This window comes from Anolis carolinensis, unplaced genomic scaffold (assembly GCF_035594765.1).
Source record: "Anolis carolinensis isolate JA03-04 unplaced genomic scaffold, rAnoCar3.1.pri scaffold_7, whole genome shotgun sequence".
Lineage (NCBI taxonomy): Eukaryota > Metazoa > Chordata > Lepidosauria > Squamata > Dactyloidae > Anolis > Anolis carolinensis.
In genome coordinates this window covers 21,575,724-21,592,934 of record NW_026943818.1, presented here as the reverse complement: position 1 = coordinate 21,592,934, position 17,211 = coordinate 21,575,724, and the positions used below count along the sequence as shown (strand labels likewise).

Here is a 17,211-nt window from a genome sequence, read left to right as displayed (position 1 = left end):
AGAGGGAGGGAAGGACACACAGCCAAGGACCAGAAGAAACCCCTCTCTGAGAAAACTGCTACAGAAATAAAGCAGAGATGTCAAGCTCACTTTCATGGAGGGCCACATCACCCTCATGGTTGCCTCCAAAGGGATGCTGAAAGCATGGATGATGAATCCATTGATCTGTATCCAACTATAATTTGTTTACACAGTAGTTGATACTCTTTAGTTTTTACCTTGTTACTGAAAGACAACTCCCATCTCTTTTGATTATCCACCATGTGGACTGGGAGATAATGGGAACTGACACCCAACAGTCCTTGTGGCTCTGAGGTTGGGGAAAGGCTAAAGGACATTTCAAAATTAGACATCCCATCCACAAGCCTGGTATCCCAATACAAACCCCACTCTCCTGGCTCAACAGAACAAACTGCAGCCTTACAGATGTCACTGTATCCCAACTCCCATCAGCTCTAGCCATGATGTCTAATGGGAAACAATATATGTACCTTTTGAACATGCTCGAAGAAGAATTGGAAAGGAAATATGGAAGAATTTTGTTTTATGTAACAGTGGCAGTTCAGATAGTATACGCTAAATATTGGAAAACCTCAGAGGCACCTCCCTTAGCAGAACTGGAACAATATATTACAGAGTTGCTGAAAATGGACAAAATAACGACACACTTAAGAGAACCTTTAGAGAACTTTGTTAATGAATGGCAACCAATGATCCAATATCTCAATGTAAAATTAATCTAAAAATGTACATAGAGGAAGCTAATAGACTGAAGGCAAGGAGGAAACGGATATTAATTTGGAACTTATAATATTTTTATATGTACTATTCAAATAGAAGACTGTGATCCCTTATTGAAAATATATTGTCTGAGAAATGACTATGAAAGACTAATAGATGAAAGTATTGCACTGTATGCAACAAACACTTGCAATGTATGTATATTTGAATGAATTAAAATAAACAAACATTAAAAGATAAAAAATAAATAAATATAGGAGTTGGAGAATGACCACACAAAATAAAGTCCATGGGAAATGAAGAAAAAGAAGACAGAAGCAGCAACCAATCCCTCAGAAGATCCTGTTGGACTGATACATAACTGGAGAAATGTACTAAATGTTGTTGGGCTCTTATGTTTACAAGATTTTTATTGAAGTTTGTTCTGAAAGGTGGCTTGACAACTGTATATATCAGGGGTCCCCAAACTAAGGCCCGGGGGCCGGATGTGGCCCTCCAAGGTCATTTACCTGGCCCCGCCCTCAGTTTTATAATATAATATTTTATATCAGTTTTAATAATATAATATATTGTATATACATATAATATTGATAATAATATTATGTTATACAATATAATACTAATAGTAATACCATATAATAATATTAATTATATGTTATATATTACATATTATATAATAGTATAGTGGTAAAGTTCAATATAGTAATTTATAATGCTAATATTGTGTTATGCTAATAATATAATATATTGTATGTACATACAGCTGCTCTGAGTCCCCTTCGGGGTGAGAAGGGTGGGATATAAATGTAGTAAATAAATGCAGTAAATAAATAATTAATTTTAGACTTAGGCTCGGCCAAAGTCTGAAATGACTTGAAGGCACACAACAACAACAATCCTAATTAACTTGACTATCTCATTGGCCAGTAGCAGGCCCACACTTTCCATTGAAATCCTGATAGGTTTATGTTGGTTAAAATTGTTTTCATTTTTAAATATTGTATTGTTTTTTCGTTGTTGTTGTTGTTGCACTACAAATAAGACATGTGCAGTATGCATAGGAATTTGTTTTGTTTTTTTCAAATGATAATTCAGCCCATCAACAGTCTGAAGGCCCTCTGCTTCAAAAGTTTGGGGACCCCTGGTATATATGCAGGGGGTTCAACCCAACCAAGGTTCCACAACCAGGTCCTGAAAACAGGAGGATCCCAGATAAGGGGGAAAAAGCACCTAGAAAACATGCTTTCTACAGGACAAAAGAGCCAAGGGAAAGGAGAAGTCATATTTTCAAGGCAGGCCTGAGAGTCAATATTTGCATTCAGCTGGGGCTGGCTGGTGGCAGGAAAGGGCCGGCCTCTCCGGTGACAAGTTGGAGCCCGGCCCAATTGCTTCCCTCAGCCCATTTCCCACGAAAAGAAGGGAAGGAGGCAGGAGCAGAGATAATCACTTCCCTCTTGGCTGCCATGGAGACGGCGGGAGGTCATTCCTTTCTTTCCCGAACTGGCTGCCGGAAGGAGCTGGGAGGCTTGGCAACCGAGGCAGCCAGCCTGAAAAGGGGACGGACCTATGGCGTCACCACAGCTGCCCTTGGCTGAGGAAGGAAGGAAAGAGAGAGAGAACCGGGCCTGGCTGGGCAGCTGCCCCTGGCAAAGATGGACCAGGTTTACATTTGTGAATTTTGTCTAACTTTTCTAAATATCTTGTAATGCCAGTTGTCTGAAGTCTTGCTCAGCAGCAGACCCATGTAAAGGACAGGAATTTGGTAAACAAGGCCGGTGGGAAATGAACCCAAATCTGGATTCACTGGAAGTAGATGTGGGACAAAGCCACAGGAAGTTCTGGGGTTCAGATATTCCCCAGTTGAAAAAAAAATTCTCCAAGCTTGGTTTCCCAAAGCTCGGACTTCCCCCTCCCCTTACAGTTGGTGTAGCCGGGGACTCGTAGTCCAAAACAGGTGAACGGACAAGAAAGAGATTTCTTCTGTCAGCAGGAGGACAGTGAAGCAGACCGAAATGAAATGAAAGCCACAAGCCCAACAGAATTGGCTCTGGAGAGCTTTCTTCCTAGTGTTTTCTCCCTCAAGCTTTTGTTGTATTGAGAGAAAAGAAAGGGGACTCTCTCTGAAGGCCGGAGCCTCACCCCGCCTCCAATCTGCAGGGGACACCCTTACCTTTCGGCGCACTGTACAGCGATGGCACATCCACTCGCCCGGAGGCAGCATCTCTTCGCTCAGTGGAGGATTACTGTGGGAGGAGAGAAGAGGCCAAAGGTTACTTCACAGGCGCCAGACAGGCTTTAGCGGGAATCAGGAGGGTGTGCTGCAAGTCCCTCTCTCCATATGCTGATGGGAACTGCAATCCTCGAACATCCAAAAGTCTAGACCCAGATTGGTTACAATATAAGATTAACAAAGAATAGTGGTGCACAAACACGCCCCGAGCCCTAGAGCAGTGGCGGCATATAAGTTTGAATAATAAATAAATAAACATCTCTGAAGATGTTTTGGATCTTCTTGCTAGCAAGTAACAGTCCTTCTCAAACACTTCTAGGAGCCACCGGCTTGCGGTGTGAATGAAGTGCTTTCTTGATGCCAAGAGACCATCTGCTCACATTGAAGGGCCTGGGGTTTCCAAGCAGTACAACACTTGTCCAGATGTTGACAAGTCAGAAAAGCAGGAATGTAATAAGGGCTGAGCACCACATATAACCATAGCCGGTAATGGGGAGAAATAAAGCTGCCAAACTCCAAACGAAGCTAAGGAGCGTTCTCTAGAATGCTTCAGAAGGACAAAAGGAATGGTGCAAACACACACACTGAATCAGGAGGACAAGCAAGTGTCAGGCTGGCCTTCAGCACACAAGGACTCCTTCAAAATGCATGACAGCCTGCCACCGGATGTCGCTCAGAAGTCGCACAGCCACAAATACACTGAAAGGTTAACCGCAAGGGCTCTGAATTCTCAGATTGTGTTGTTTTATGTGTGGAGCTTACTGAAGAGCAGTCTGAACTTGGGCCACCACTTTCCACAAAAGGGATACCTGCCTTCCTGAACCACTGGGATCTATCAAATACATCAGTGAGGGTCTGTTTAAGATGCCACGGATACCCACGCCTCGATCTCCTAATCCTCCAGTTGTGAAGCTCTCTAACCTCAGCCAAGCCCACCTCACAGGGATGTGACGAGACCTGGAGGTGTGCTGCTTGGAAAACACGTTATATAAAGATACGCCAGCAGCGCCTTGCAGGAGATGCCTGAACACCCGATGTGGAAAGCACAAGGGAACTCTGCTCTTGACAGTTAAGACTGGATCACAGCCACCCACACAGCAGGAAGGTCCTTGGCTTGCCAGGCATGGAGCAAATCGCTCTGCTTCAGCAAAAGCTTTAAGGTGCCCTGAGCCAAAGCATCAGCCCCCTCGTTCCCTTTGGGCACACTGTTCTTGGTATCTCGAGGCCCGATACCGATGATCTTGGGAACAAAACTGTCTGCTGCTCTCAAGAGGTCATATTACTTTGAATGACCCCAAATGCTCCAGAAATACAGAGAGTGGGGGCTGATCCATCTTTTCTTTGCTCCACATGTCTGCAGAATGACAAGAAGTAATCAAAAGACCATCGCCAATGAAAGCTTAGTCTCACCAGGTCGCAATGCCACCCCGCTTCCCCAAATGGCAATCAGGAAAACCTGTCCTCAAGCAATACATACGGAGGATAGGTGCAGCTTTCCCTCCTTGAAGCCACAGGCCCATGCCTTGTCTATTTCTGCCAAGATTGTGCACGGAGAAGCCTTCTTGAGAAATGAGGGTGCGGAAGTGAGGCCTGGAAGGAGATGTTTCTCAAAACACTTCTGAGCAGGAAGGCCACAGCTGGGCAGCACAGCTCCTGCCTCAACTCACGGCTGACTTCTCAGTGCTGGCCCTGGGATGGAAATTGCTCAGCAGCAGCAGCAACGGCAATCCCTCCTGCCTGTCAGCTCCTGAAGCTTCCTGTTACAGTCACATTAACCAGGCAGGCGGGCAGCCATTTTGAGAGCACAGCTCAGCAATCCGGGAAGCGAGAGGACCTCAGAGCACAATCCTAGCAGCCCCAAGCCTAGTGATGCACCGCATTGAACAAAACCGCCTGAAAAGGAAGCAAAAAGCCACAGGTAGCCCCTGACCTCTCAGCACAAGGTTTCAAAGGCAGTGCAAAGACTCAACAAAGCTCTCTGGCCCAAAGCCACCGCTAACCTGGAAGGGGTGGGTACGCTGAGAAACACAGTGCGTTGCCTTTTGTAAAGAATGAACAGCTCCCCTTCTACATCTTACAGACTTTGCCAGCTTATTGCAGACAACCTCAAGGCAGATTTGGGAAGGAAAGTGGCAGCCACCCAAGATCCGCGAGCAGGACTGTGGCCATCAAGATCAATTGATGGGATCTGTGGTATGAGAGTAGCCTTCCACAGTGGAACAGAACAAAAGGCAGTCAGGTAGGAATGGGACCCAGCTTGCAAAATGAAGAAGGCTGAACACACCAATATCCTCAATCTAGCTCCGGCATTCAGGCCCAAACATGCACTGCGCAAACAGTAGCCCCTACCAAGAGAGACACGGAGGTTGTACATCTTTTCGAAGACAAAGATTAATGATCAGGAAACAGTGTGCTCCCCATCCGCACAGTGAAGCCCTTTGTCAGGATACGGCCAGGCGAGAGAGCAGCAGCCAAAACTGGTGGCAAGAGAGAATCCTTCCAACACCCACCTGCCCTTTTCAAACCCCAGACAGACAGAGATTGTTCCATGCCTAAATGGATGCATGCCTGCTTTCGGAAGCCCCCTCCTTTTAGGAGCAGAAGGAAAGTGGTGGGATGACTTCAAAGCAAGCAGGTCTACAGTCGGATGTTTCAGATTGGTATTTCTCAAGCTAGGCACAAATACGGTGCCACTCCCTTCCAGTCCCCCAGATCACATAGCTTGCTGTGGACCAGCAGCCAGTAACTCATGGGCTGGTATTAGTTTATGGGCTACCATGTTTGAGCCCCCAATGGCGTAGTGGACTAAAGCCTCGTGACTTGGAAGGTTGGGTTGCTGACCTGAAAGCTGCCAGGTTCGAATCCCACCGGGGAGAGTGAGGATGAGCTCCCTCTATCAGCTCCAGCTCCATGTGGGGACATGAGAGAAGCCTCCCACAAGGATGGTAAAAACATCAAAACATCCGGGTGTCCCCTGGGCAACATCCTTGCAGACGGCCAGTTCTCTCACTCCAGAAGCGACTCAAGTTGCTCCTGACACAGAAAAAAAATGTTTGAGATAGCACTGCTTGAAATGCCTTGCTCTTTGAAGAGGCCTCCCTGCCTTCCTCCATCCTGGCCCCACGTCTGCTCCACTTGACAGGGGACTCTGGGAAATCCCATCCCATCTGCCCACTTGGCTGAGGCCTTCCTGAGAGTCTAGTCGGGGCTGCCGTTCGCCTCTCCTGAGATGGCCCTGTGCCAGATTCTATATATAGGCCACCAACCGATCCAAAATCCTTTCAGGGGCAGAAAGGCAATATCACAATGAAATGCAGCGTGCGGCCGCCCATTTCTGGGGAATGAAAAACCACAAATCTTTCAGAAGCGGACTAAAAAACCCCAAGAAGTTCCTTTTTCTCCGCTCCTTGTGTGACAACAAGGCACTAAGTAGCAGCCAGACAGGGAAAAAGCCACTTCAGCAGACACATCTACAACAGAGTTGTCTAAGGCAGGCCGATTTCTCCAAGATTCCCTGGCATTCCCCGGCATCTTGTTTTGCATAGCTTCCAGAAATTAAGTCTTCCTTCCCGCTCTAGGCACAAGGAGCATTTCTGGATGAGCTCCTCTGCTTGACAGCACTTGCCAGGCAAAACCCAGGGAGTGGTGTGTGTTTATATGTGTGTGTCTCCTTGCTACAGCGGTGCCCTTAGGCCACTGCTAAATCCAGCAAAGGGGAGGAGTGACGGAGGAGGGAAAAAAGCTCCAGGACAGGATCCATGACTTCCTTCCAGCCGGCTGTTGAAAGACCTGCCTTTTGTTTCCTCCTTTTTTTTCTCAGGGCAAGTTTAAGCCCAGCATTTCCCTCTTCCCCCACCTTTGGCAAACTTCACAAACAGAGCTATTTACACAGCAAAGGAAAACAAACAGAGATGCGTTTGCTCCTAGGAGTCCTTCAAAGACGCCTTTTCTGGTGAAGCTCAGTTTTCCCGTTCAAGAAAGCAAAGAAGGAAAGCGTGTAACCCGGTGGTGGGCCGCGCAGGGCCTGTGGTGGGAAGCAAAGCTGCGGAGTCCAGAGTGGGGGTGCCAAGGGATCCCAGAAGCTGCAGGGAGCGGAGCCAAGAGCTCAACGTGGCAAGACATTCCTGCTGCGAGAGGCTTTCCCTTTCGGAGCACAAGAAAAGTTTTGTGGGACGGTCTCAATCAGAAGGGTCCTCGCCAAGCCCAGACTCGCCACACATGCAGGCTCCCAAGGCGAGAGGTTCAGGCAGGCTGCCATCTTTTTGTTATCGCCTCCGTTCCACAACCTCCTCCTGGGAGCCAATGACTCCACTCCTATGTAGAGAGGAGAAGGGAAGGAGGACCGCCATCTTGCTTTCCCTCTCCCTCGACTGACACTCGGTTAGGCATCTGCAGAGGGAAGAAGGGGAGCAAGGACACCTCACTCTAATTCATCTAGAAGGAGGCACATAAACACATGGGCAGGTATGAAGGACTGAGAAGGCTGAGAGGAAGACAAACACTCCTATTTGCTCTGTCGTGCAGATACAACAGATTGCCCAAAAGACAAATCAATGCTCTCTAAAGCAAGTAAGTAAGGTAAAGCTTTCCCCTGACGTTAAATCCAGTTGTGACCGACTCTGGAGGTTGGTGCTCATCTCCATTTCCAAGCCAAAGAACCGGCATTGTCCACAGACACCTCCAAGATCATGTGGCCAGCATGACTGCATGGAGCACCGTTACCTTCCCGACTGAGCGATACCTATTGATCTATTCACATTTGCATGTTTTCGAACTGCATGTTGGCAGGAGCTCATCTAAAGCAAACCAGGCCTGAATTCTGAACAATCAAGATAATCAAAATCAAGGCTGTTGTACCATGTTTCCCCGAAAATAAGCCAGTGTTTTATATTAATTTTTGCTCCCAAAGATGCTCTAGGTCTTATTTTCAGGGGAGGTCTTATTTTTCCATGAAGAAGAATTCACATTTATTGCTGAACAAAAAAATGAACATTTATTATATACTCTACAGTAGTTGTCATCACAAACCAGCATAACCAGACAAACCGTGAATCCTATAAGAATTTCTTGTTACAGTAGAGTCTCACTTATCCAAGCCTCTGGATTATCCAAGCCTCTGGATTATCCAAGCCATTTTTGTAGTCAATGTTTTCAATATATCATGATATTTTGGTGCTAAATTCGTAAATACAGTAATTAAAACATAACATTACTGCGTACTGAACTACTTTTTCTATCAAATTTGTTGTATAACATGATGTTTTGGTGCTTAATTTGTAAAATCATAACCTAATAGGCTTTTCCTTAATCCTTCCTTATTATCCAAGATATTCGCTTATCCAAGCTTCTGCCGGCCCGTTTAGCTTGGATAAGTGAGACTCTACTGTACTACCATTATTTCCATGTACAACACTCTATGGTATGTACATTTACCGATCCTGCATGCTCTGGTGTTCCGTTCGGCGGGCATGCTTTCAAACACAAACTTTGCTAGGTCTTACTTTCGGGGAGGCCTTATATTTAGCAATTCAGCAAAACCTCTACTAGGTCTTATTTTCTGGGGATGTCTTATTTTAGGGGAAACAGGGTACTTTGGACATATCACAAGGCGACATGCCTCAATGGAAACATCAACAAGGCTCAGTAAAGTGAAAGACAGGAGAAACCAAGGGTGACTTAACAACAAGATGCCTGAGCTTGTTTCCCCACATCCCTCACAATTGTCCCCTTTTGTGTCATATGCAGAGACTTCCTTATCCATGCAGCTGGCAGACCAGTCAATAGTGATAAAAGATGCTCCTTGACACAAGGGAAACCTATACCCAGGTTGAGAGGTCACATTTTTGGGACTATAACTTTCAGAATCCTCTGATCTCTCATCACAAACCATTCATCAACAACCTCTCCTCCTTATCTTGGTAAAGTTACACTTTGTGGACTAAATCCAGCTCTAAACTCTGGCCAAGAAGCAATTGAGTGTTTATACTGTCTTACCTAAGTCTGAAGAAGAGGAAGAGGGGAGGGGAGAGAGAGCCCTGCATGTCACATGTCCCCAACGCACCAACGGGAATGCAATCTCAATCACTGCATGACCTCACTCGGTAGTTTCCTGCAGACACAGGAAAGGTTAAGATGGAGGCTTGACGCTAAGCAGAGCCAAACAGAAACCACACACACCCTTCAGGAAGGGATCGCTCAAGGCTCAGCAGGGCAATAACTGTAATACTCCCAACTCTGCAAGATTTTAACAAAGCAGATGCTATTGAAAGCTGCAACGTTGGCTCGCAAATCCATATGTCCTCCATCTCTCACGGACAAGATCAATGATACTCCAAATGGTGGTCCATGAGTGGTGACCCTGGAGAGCGTCTAAGAAAGGAATGAAGAACTGTAGAGAGCATCTAAGAAAGGAACGGAAGAACAGGCACGGAAAAGACATTGGTTTCTGCCACACTGAGGGAAAACAGCAGGTCTCCCACATCAAATAGGTGAAAAAACACTGGTATATATCATCCCACGACTAAAACGGTTTCAGTTTCCAGATCACGGTTACATCTCAATATCCTGCATGAGAACGGCCTCATTTGGGACCCTTTCTGTCCCTTACTCAGAATGTGGCTTCTGTAATGGCTTGTCTCTTCCTTCCTAGATTTTGTAAGGCACAGAGATAAAGGGGGAAACAAAAGAAGGGGTGGGTGGCACCTGATCAAGCATCTTTTCTGCAACTTCAAGCCTTAAACATTGCATGCCATCCGCTACCAGATGGTGCCGCCCCCAATGCCTCCACAGAATGAACTGCTGGCGTGGCAGAAGCTCAGCTGTGATAGACACGAGCCATTGTGCCCTCAAAATGTCGAGCGGACCTTGCTCAGGGTGCCACCGAGGCCGTGTGGGATCTCCAACTAAGCCAGAGTGAGAAAGGCACCAAACCAATTCGGGAAAGCTCTGCTGGATGGCACTGGGAGGATGCAGGGAGAAAGGAGACACCAAAGCACTCTGTATATGCAGAGGAAAGAAACAAAAGCAAGTTTCTAGAAAGGAAGGACAAACTCTGCCTTGCCTGAGTCTCCAAGGTATAGGCAGACTTTCCATATCCCCTGTCACATGAAAGAAGTAAAAAAAGGTAAAGGTTTCTCCTGACGTTAAGTCCAGTCATGACTGACTCTGGGGGTTGGTGCTCATCTCCATTTCTAAGTCGAAGAGCCGGCGTTGACATCCAAGGTCATGTGGCCAGCATGACTGCCTGGAGCGCTGTTATCTTCCTGCCGGAGCAGTACCTATTGATCTACTCACATTTGCATGTTTTCAAACTGCTAGGTTGGCAGGAGCTGGGGCTAACAGTGGGCGCTTATTCCGCTCCCGGGATTTGAACCTGGGACCTTTTGGTCTGCAAGTTCAGCAGCTCAGCGCTTTAACACACTGTGCCACCAGGGGCCCCAACAATAATAATAGTAAAATAATAAATGTAATAATAATACAAATAAAAATAGAGAAAAATAATAAATGTACCATATATACTCGAGTATAAGCCAGCCAGGACCCTCACTCGAGCATAAGCCCAGAGGGGCTTTTTCCGTCCTAAAAAAGGGCTGAAAAACTAGGCTTATACTCGAGTATATACAGTAATTATATACACAATGACATAAGTATAAAACAACAGGGGCCCTTAACGTGAAAGAAAGCTGCTGCTAATTTCTGGCATTTGGGGGTATCATAACATCTGCCTGAACACTTAAAGCAGCCCTCTCCACAAATAGCTATCCAGTACTCACTACCCTGGACTCTTTGGGTCTCTAGGCCTAACCCTCACCTGTGGGAGGGTTTGATGTATCTTCAGCTTCCACGTAACAGAAACTAAAGATACACAACGGAGAAGTTCTTCTCTTGAAGCTCAGACCCTCTGCATCTTGGGATCTGCTTTGGACTCACTTTTAGGGAGCTAAAGGCAACAGCAGGGCCTTCCAGTTAACTACGCAGTGCTAAACAGCACACGGTGGAATCCTGCCCTCCTCCTCCCTGCAAAGGCAGCCTTGTACAGCAAAGGCTGGGTTCAAGTTACAGTAGGCCTGGATTCTTAATTACAACCACTCGTTTCCAGAGGCCCAAGGTGCATGCTGCCTGCTGGGCGCCACAGACCGGCCCCGTTGCTCTTCTGAACACCCATCTTGAGACAGGGCCCTTTTGTGCAAACTCCACCGTCTGCAGAAGCCTAGGAAAGACATAGATTTCAGTCTGAGGCACTTTCAAAGGAAGTAACAATCTCAGGTGGTTTGATTTCTCTCTTTTCTCCTCCAGCCAATAAGCAATGAGATGAAAGATTTTTAAAAAGAAGTATGAAGCTACAGAATCTTTAGTATTTTACCTGCCTTGGACCAATTTAATGAAGTCAAACCTCCAAGGGATTCAGACACTCTTAAAAAAGAAACAGACTTCAGAGTGGTTCAGTGAGAACATACAAAAGGCGGAGCACTGGTAAGGCACAAAAGCAGCATTTGGACATATCTCCTTGTCCTTCCTCAGGCCAGAAACCTCCACACAGGGCTCTGTTTCCCCTTGTCTAACAGTCCTCCATTATGGGTGCAAACACCCTTCATGCTGGGTGGCCAAGGCAGCCCAGACGCCCACTCTCATGCAATAAAAGGCTCGCATAGGCCTGCCCCGCCATGAACTCCCAGCTGAAAGGATGAATGTGTGTGTCTGAAAATTCTGAGAAGGGACAGTGCAAATGGTCCTGCAGTGGCCAATTCTTGATATTTCTGTCACACAGATTTAGTCCATTCAGCCAGTTCTTTCCCTTTGAGGAGAAAAGAGAGAACAGAAGCATAGCTCCCTTTGACTCTGACAAGATGGAACTTTGTTCCTACTTGTCTTGGCTTTCTTTGTCCTTGGCTTTCTGTCCCCTTTTCTCTCTAGTCCCTCCAGGTCCAAAACTTTGTTAGTCTTCCAATCAAACACATTCACAGCATCCCTTTGGTTTGCTAGGAAGCACCTCGGCCTCACGGACCCTTCACAAGACCCCTTATCATTGCTAGATGAATGAGGAACTCTTTAAGAAAGCTATGAAACTGCCTTCCGGACCGACACCTTGCAGCCGAGAAACATAAAAGGAGACCCCAATGAACTGAATCTGAACTGAATCAAGAGACATATCTGTCTGGCCACAGAGAAGAATTCCCTCCCGGCAAGCTGTAAGCCGTCACTATATAATATAGCCTGTAGGAAGGGTGTGCCTCCAGAGACCGGAGAATGCTTTGGAAATATTTTCCAGGCGGAGAAGGCGGCACGGGGGGGGAGAGAGAGAGAGAGAGAGCATGCGCTTAATGCCCAACATGGCAGAGTCCATGTCTGAAATCCCAACAGCGGGAACAAAACAGCTGGGGAAGTCAAGCTCCAAGCTCAACCACGGAGGTCACAGATTCAACGGAAATACAGTTCTGCTTTAACGCATTTCCTCCTCCCACCTGGGTGAGTTTTCAGAGCGGCTTACTACACATAGATAACAACACCAACCAACTCAATATTTTATCCATCTTTTCATCTTTGCCTAACCTTTTCGTAGACAACACAGGTAAAACAAAGAGCAGGAGCAGGAGGCCATCAACTCACCAGAGCAGCCATTCAAGGGCTACCTTTTGAGGCCAGATGAGTGAGGAAGGAAGGAAGATGGGGTTTTCAAAACGAGGCAGACTCATAGAAAAATAAGGCCTGGTTAGAAGTGACTGCACTATCTTTTTTTAAAGATGATAAAACTGTATCAAAAGCCAGATAGCAAGCAGAGGCTGAGGCAATTCTCCAAAAGAGGAACACAAGAAGCTAACTAGCCACCCTGCAAAAAGAGTCATCACAACAACTGGGGTATAAGGACATATTGTGTGGACATAAACATGGCCCGAAAGAGGACTGTTGAGGGGAAGTTCAATGATTTCACGCTGCTGCAGTGACCCTGACCCACAAGCCAAAGAGGAAGTTAAAAATGGGATTTGGCCTAGCTGGAGAGAACGGTTGGCTAAGTTTAGAGGAGACTTTCCCAATCTAGAGGGAAGCCATCTCACCTGCTCCCGCACTCCCCCGTGACCCTGGATTTATTTATTTCTGAAATTACCTGTTTTTGCAGCACAGTACGCTCCCTTTTCCCTCTGCAGCATTCTTTTAATTCCTCCCTGAAACCAGCCAGCATTAGACAGGACATGGCCTTTCAGTGGTCTGAGCTCACCCACAAGATTATAAGTTCACTCTGGGAACATGGAGGAGAGGGAGAATGCAACTGGGCCTGTGCAGGCGGCATGCAGCGAGACACAAAGCAAAGAGGTAAACGGAGAATATATATACGTATATTAAAAAGAACAGTAGTTATTTTTAAGACACTGCATATGCCTTCAGAAAAGCTGCTTCAAGCTTGCCCAAGAGACAAAGAAAATCAAGTGTACGCTCTCACAATTATGTTGGCTCAGGCCTAGATAACAACCCAATGGCACAAGGTGGAGCATGCAAGAGAACTCCCAGTAGCCTAAGGTAAGTGAGGAATGTATGCAAACAAAACAGCAGCTTGGGCAGAGATATGAACAACTTGGAAACCAGGAGCAAAAATAGTTCTTTGTCAGCCTAATCCACATCACAGGTTTGTTGTGAAGAGAAACCATCATAGTCTCCATGCTACATAAACAATGCACCTTTGGTATTTTTGGAAAAGACGTTGACGACTCAGGCGAGCAAAAGGCAGACCAACTGCAGTACATCCCATAGAAATTGAATAATCCAGATTAACACAACTGAAAGGTACGCAGTCAGAAGGGAAGAGGGCAGGTCAACACCAGCAACAAAAAAGCAAACATAAACACAGCTTCCCTCTGCTCTGAGGAAAGACTCAAGGTGTTGAAATCTACCAAAGTATCCCACTCAAGTTGAGCAAAGATCAAAAACACTGAAGCTGAGGGGGGGGGGGGTTCTGGGAGTTGTGGTTCAAAAAACCCTCAATTTTCACCTTCCAATATACATCTGAAAACCAATAAATAAATAAGGCTCCACTTCATCATTTTCAGTGCGACCCTGGTACGCCTCTTTTGCTCTTTTAGTAACCTCTTCTTTGGAGAAGGATAAGAAAGACGTTTCAACACAGACTTCAGACCAAGGATAGTGGCTGACTACTGGTCCAGTTTCTGGATTGCCACAAACCTGGAGACCAGATGCCAATGGGAACCATGGCTATTAACTGTCATTCTTTCCAGCGCTTGAAAACCAAATTCAACTTAAGTTCCCAGCCCAAGGCAGAAAAAAAAACGTGAGCAGAAGATGGAGGGAAAAAACACACACACAATAATACAGGAAACCGAACGTGGAAGAAAGGCCCAAGCTAAACAAAAGCCCAGGAAAATTCCTCTCCGCACCACAAGTGTATACAGTACAAACGAGCCAAGTTTAAACGAAAGCAAATGTCAACGGAGACAAAGAAAAATAAACCATCTTCAATTGAGGAGCAAAAGGAGGGAGACAGACGCAGAACCAGGCCCTCAAACCACTGATTTCAGGCCCCAGCGAAAGGGAGGCCCAAGCAGGCCGCAAACCTAGTGACAGAAAAGCTTCCGGAAATGGATGTGTGCGAGAGACAGATTTGGCCAAGGGTTTGGGACACAAAAGCACAAAACACAATCCCAGAATGCTCTCGAATACTACAAAAAGGCCTCGGTTTCAAGGCCAGGGATGTGTTTCTATCCGACGGAAACCAAGCCACACACTTTCCAGAAGCCTCTGGCCTGGATACGGTCAGCAACTCGGAAAATATTTGCCACGTTCAATGGCAAGCCTCTCTCTTCCCAACAATGTGACGAAAGCTTTTTTGGATGCAACCGACTCCCCCAGCGGACTAAGGCCCACGTCAATACGCCAAACGTCAAAAAAGTGTGAACAGAGGATCGTGCCGCAACGAGAGGTGGGTAATACATGTATTATCCTTATTATTATCCTCATCATAATTTCCATCCCCAGGTATTTGGGGCTCTGTTGACACAGCCTTGGAGAAAGTCTGGCTGAGGAGGCCAGCCGCCTTTGAGGGCCCTTTGCCTGTTTTTCCTAAAAGATGAGGCCTCACTCAACAATCCCAAGCTGGGAGAGAAGAGACGTAAAGGCAGAAACCAACAAAGTTGGAGCCCGAACAATGGAGCAAGGCCTGGAGGGGAAGAGATGCAGGAAACAAAAGAGTAGGAGAGGAGGAAGAGAGGGGTGAAATGCCGCTGGGAATAAACTGAAGCCATGTTGAGAGAAAGAGAGAGAAGGAGAGGGATGAAGGGAAGGGAAAAGAAGGCATGAGAAAGGAAGGGAAAGGAGGGGGAAAGGAAGGACAAGAGGGACAAGGGTGAAATTGTTTTGGGGAGAGAAGAGAGGAGGAGAGAACAGAGCAAAATAAAAGAAGGGAAGGGGAAGGATAGATGAGTGAAGAAAATGGGAAGGAAATGAAAGGGGGTGAAGGGAAGGTAGGAAGAGGGGGAGATGGGCGAAAGGGAGCTTGGGAGAGAGGAAAGGCGGAATGGAGGAAGAGAAAGGAAAAGAAAGAAAAGAAAGGAGGGTTGAAGGGAAGGTAGGACATGGGTGAAATGGTTGGGGAGAGAAGAGCAGAGGAGATGGAGTAAAATAAGAGAAGGGATGGATGAAGGGAAAGGGAAGGAAAGGTAGGAAGGGGGAGATGGGCAAAATGGAGCTTGGAAGAGAAGAGAGGAAGAGAAAGGAAGGAAGGGAATGGGAGGGGAATGGGGTCCCCTTTGAATCAATAAAGCAGGGTATAAAGAAATATAATAATAATAATAATAATGAAAGGAAGGCAGGAAGAGGGGGAAATAGGGGAGAGGAAAGCAGGAATGAAGGATGGGAAAGGAAGGGAATAGAGAGAGAAGAGAGGAGGAGAATGGAGGAAAAGAAGAGAAGGATGAAGGGAAGTGGAAGGAAAGGGAGGTGAAGGGAAGGTAGGAAGAGGGGGAGATGGGCGAAATGGAGCTTGGAAGAGAGGAGAGGGGGAATGGAGGAAGAGAAAGGAAAGGAGGGGTGAAAGGAAGGCTGAGAGGAGACATGATGGAGGCCATGGATCAAAATGTGAGTGGAAGACATAGGGAGGAGGGAGCAAGCTTGGTTCCTGCTGCCCTGGAGACTAGGACTCAGAACAATGGCTTCAAACCACAGGAAAGGAGATTCCGCCTCACTTTCTCACTGCGAGAGCTGTTCAACAATGGAACTCTCTGCCCCAGAGTGCGGTGGAGGCTTTGAAACAGAGGCTAGGTGGCCATCTGTCGGAGGGGTGCTTTGAACGCAATTTTCCTGCTTCTTAGGGGTTGGACTAGATGGCCCATGAGGTCTCTTCCAACTCTATGATTCTAGGATTCTTTGAATGCGATTTTCCTGCTTCTAGATAGTCTGCCAAATCTCTGCCAAATCTAGGATTCTATGAGAGACAGGGAGGGAATGAAGGGATGTGGAGTCACTGACCAGCACTGGAGGTGAAAGGCGGCGGGGCAGTGGTCGCAACAGAGCAGGTCTCCGCCTTCCTTGCAGCTGTCGCAGCTGTCGTGGTTGGTGGCCCGGCCGCTCCTCCGTTGGGCTGCCGCCGAAGCGGCCGAGGCGGCGGCACCGTGGTGGTGCTGAGGGTGGTGCTGGGGGTGGTGGTGGTGCTGCTGGTGGTGGTGGTGCTGGGGGTGGTGGTGGTGGTGCGGCTCCCCTCCTCCTCCTCGCTCCGTCCGGCGGCTCCGCTTCTCCGTCCCTACACCACCGGCCTCGTCGCTGCGGGGAGGCGCCAGGAGGGCCTGGATTTGCTGTGGAACAACAACAACAACAATAATAACAACAACTTTATTTTTATACCCTGCCACCATCTCAAATTAAAATCATACTACTACTAATAATAATGATATTATTATTTGGGCCTATTAATAATAGGCCCAAATTAAACTCATAATACTACTACTACTGATAATATTTTTATATTCCAAAGGATTGTAAAGGAAGTTCAGCCCTCCAGGTGTTTTGGACGACTACTCCCAGCATTCCTCACCGCCTCAGGCCCTTTCCTTTTCCCCCTCAGCCGCTTAAGCGGCTGAGGGGGGAAAGGAAAGGGCCTGAGGCGGTGAGGAATGCTGGGAGTGGTAGTCCAAAACACCTCAGGGAAGGCCCAAGCCTATTCGATGCTATTACAACAATGGCAGCTCACCTCCATCAGGCCCCCCGAAGTGTCCAAGTCGTAGACCACCGTCTTGGCCTCC

The 17,211-nt window shown here is 46.9% G+C and overlaps 1 protein-coding gene across 1 annotated transcript in view; it reads right to left on the bottom strand.

Moving 5' to 3' along the window:
• phf12 (PHD finger protein 12) overlaps positions 1-17,211 on the bottom strand; it is a 40,959-nt gene that overhangs the window by 23,392 nt on the left and 356 nt on the right. The window contains exons 1-3 of the mRNA XM_062959287.1: positions 17,160-17,211; positions 16,442-16,764; positions 2,912-2,984 (exon numbers count right to left, since the gene is read on the bottom strand). The exon at positions 17,160-17,211 is cut by the window's right edge and continues 356 nt beyond it. Of these exons, the coding sequence (XP_062815357.1) occupies positions 2,912-2,984; positions 16,442-16,764; positions 17,160-17,211 (448 nt within the window). The remainder of the gene's footprint in view (positions 1-2,911; positions 2,985-16,441; positions 16,765-17,159) is intronic.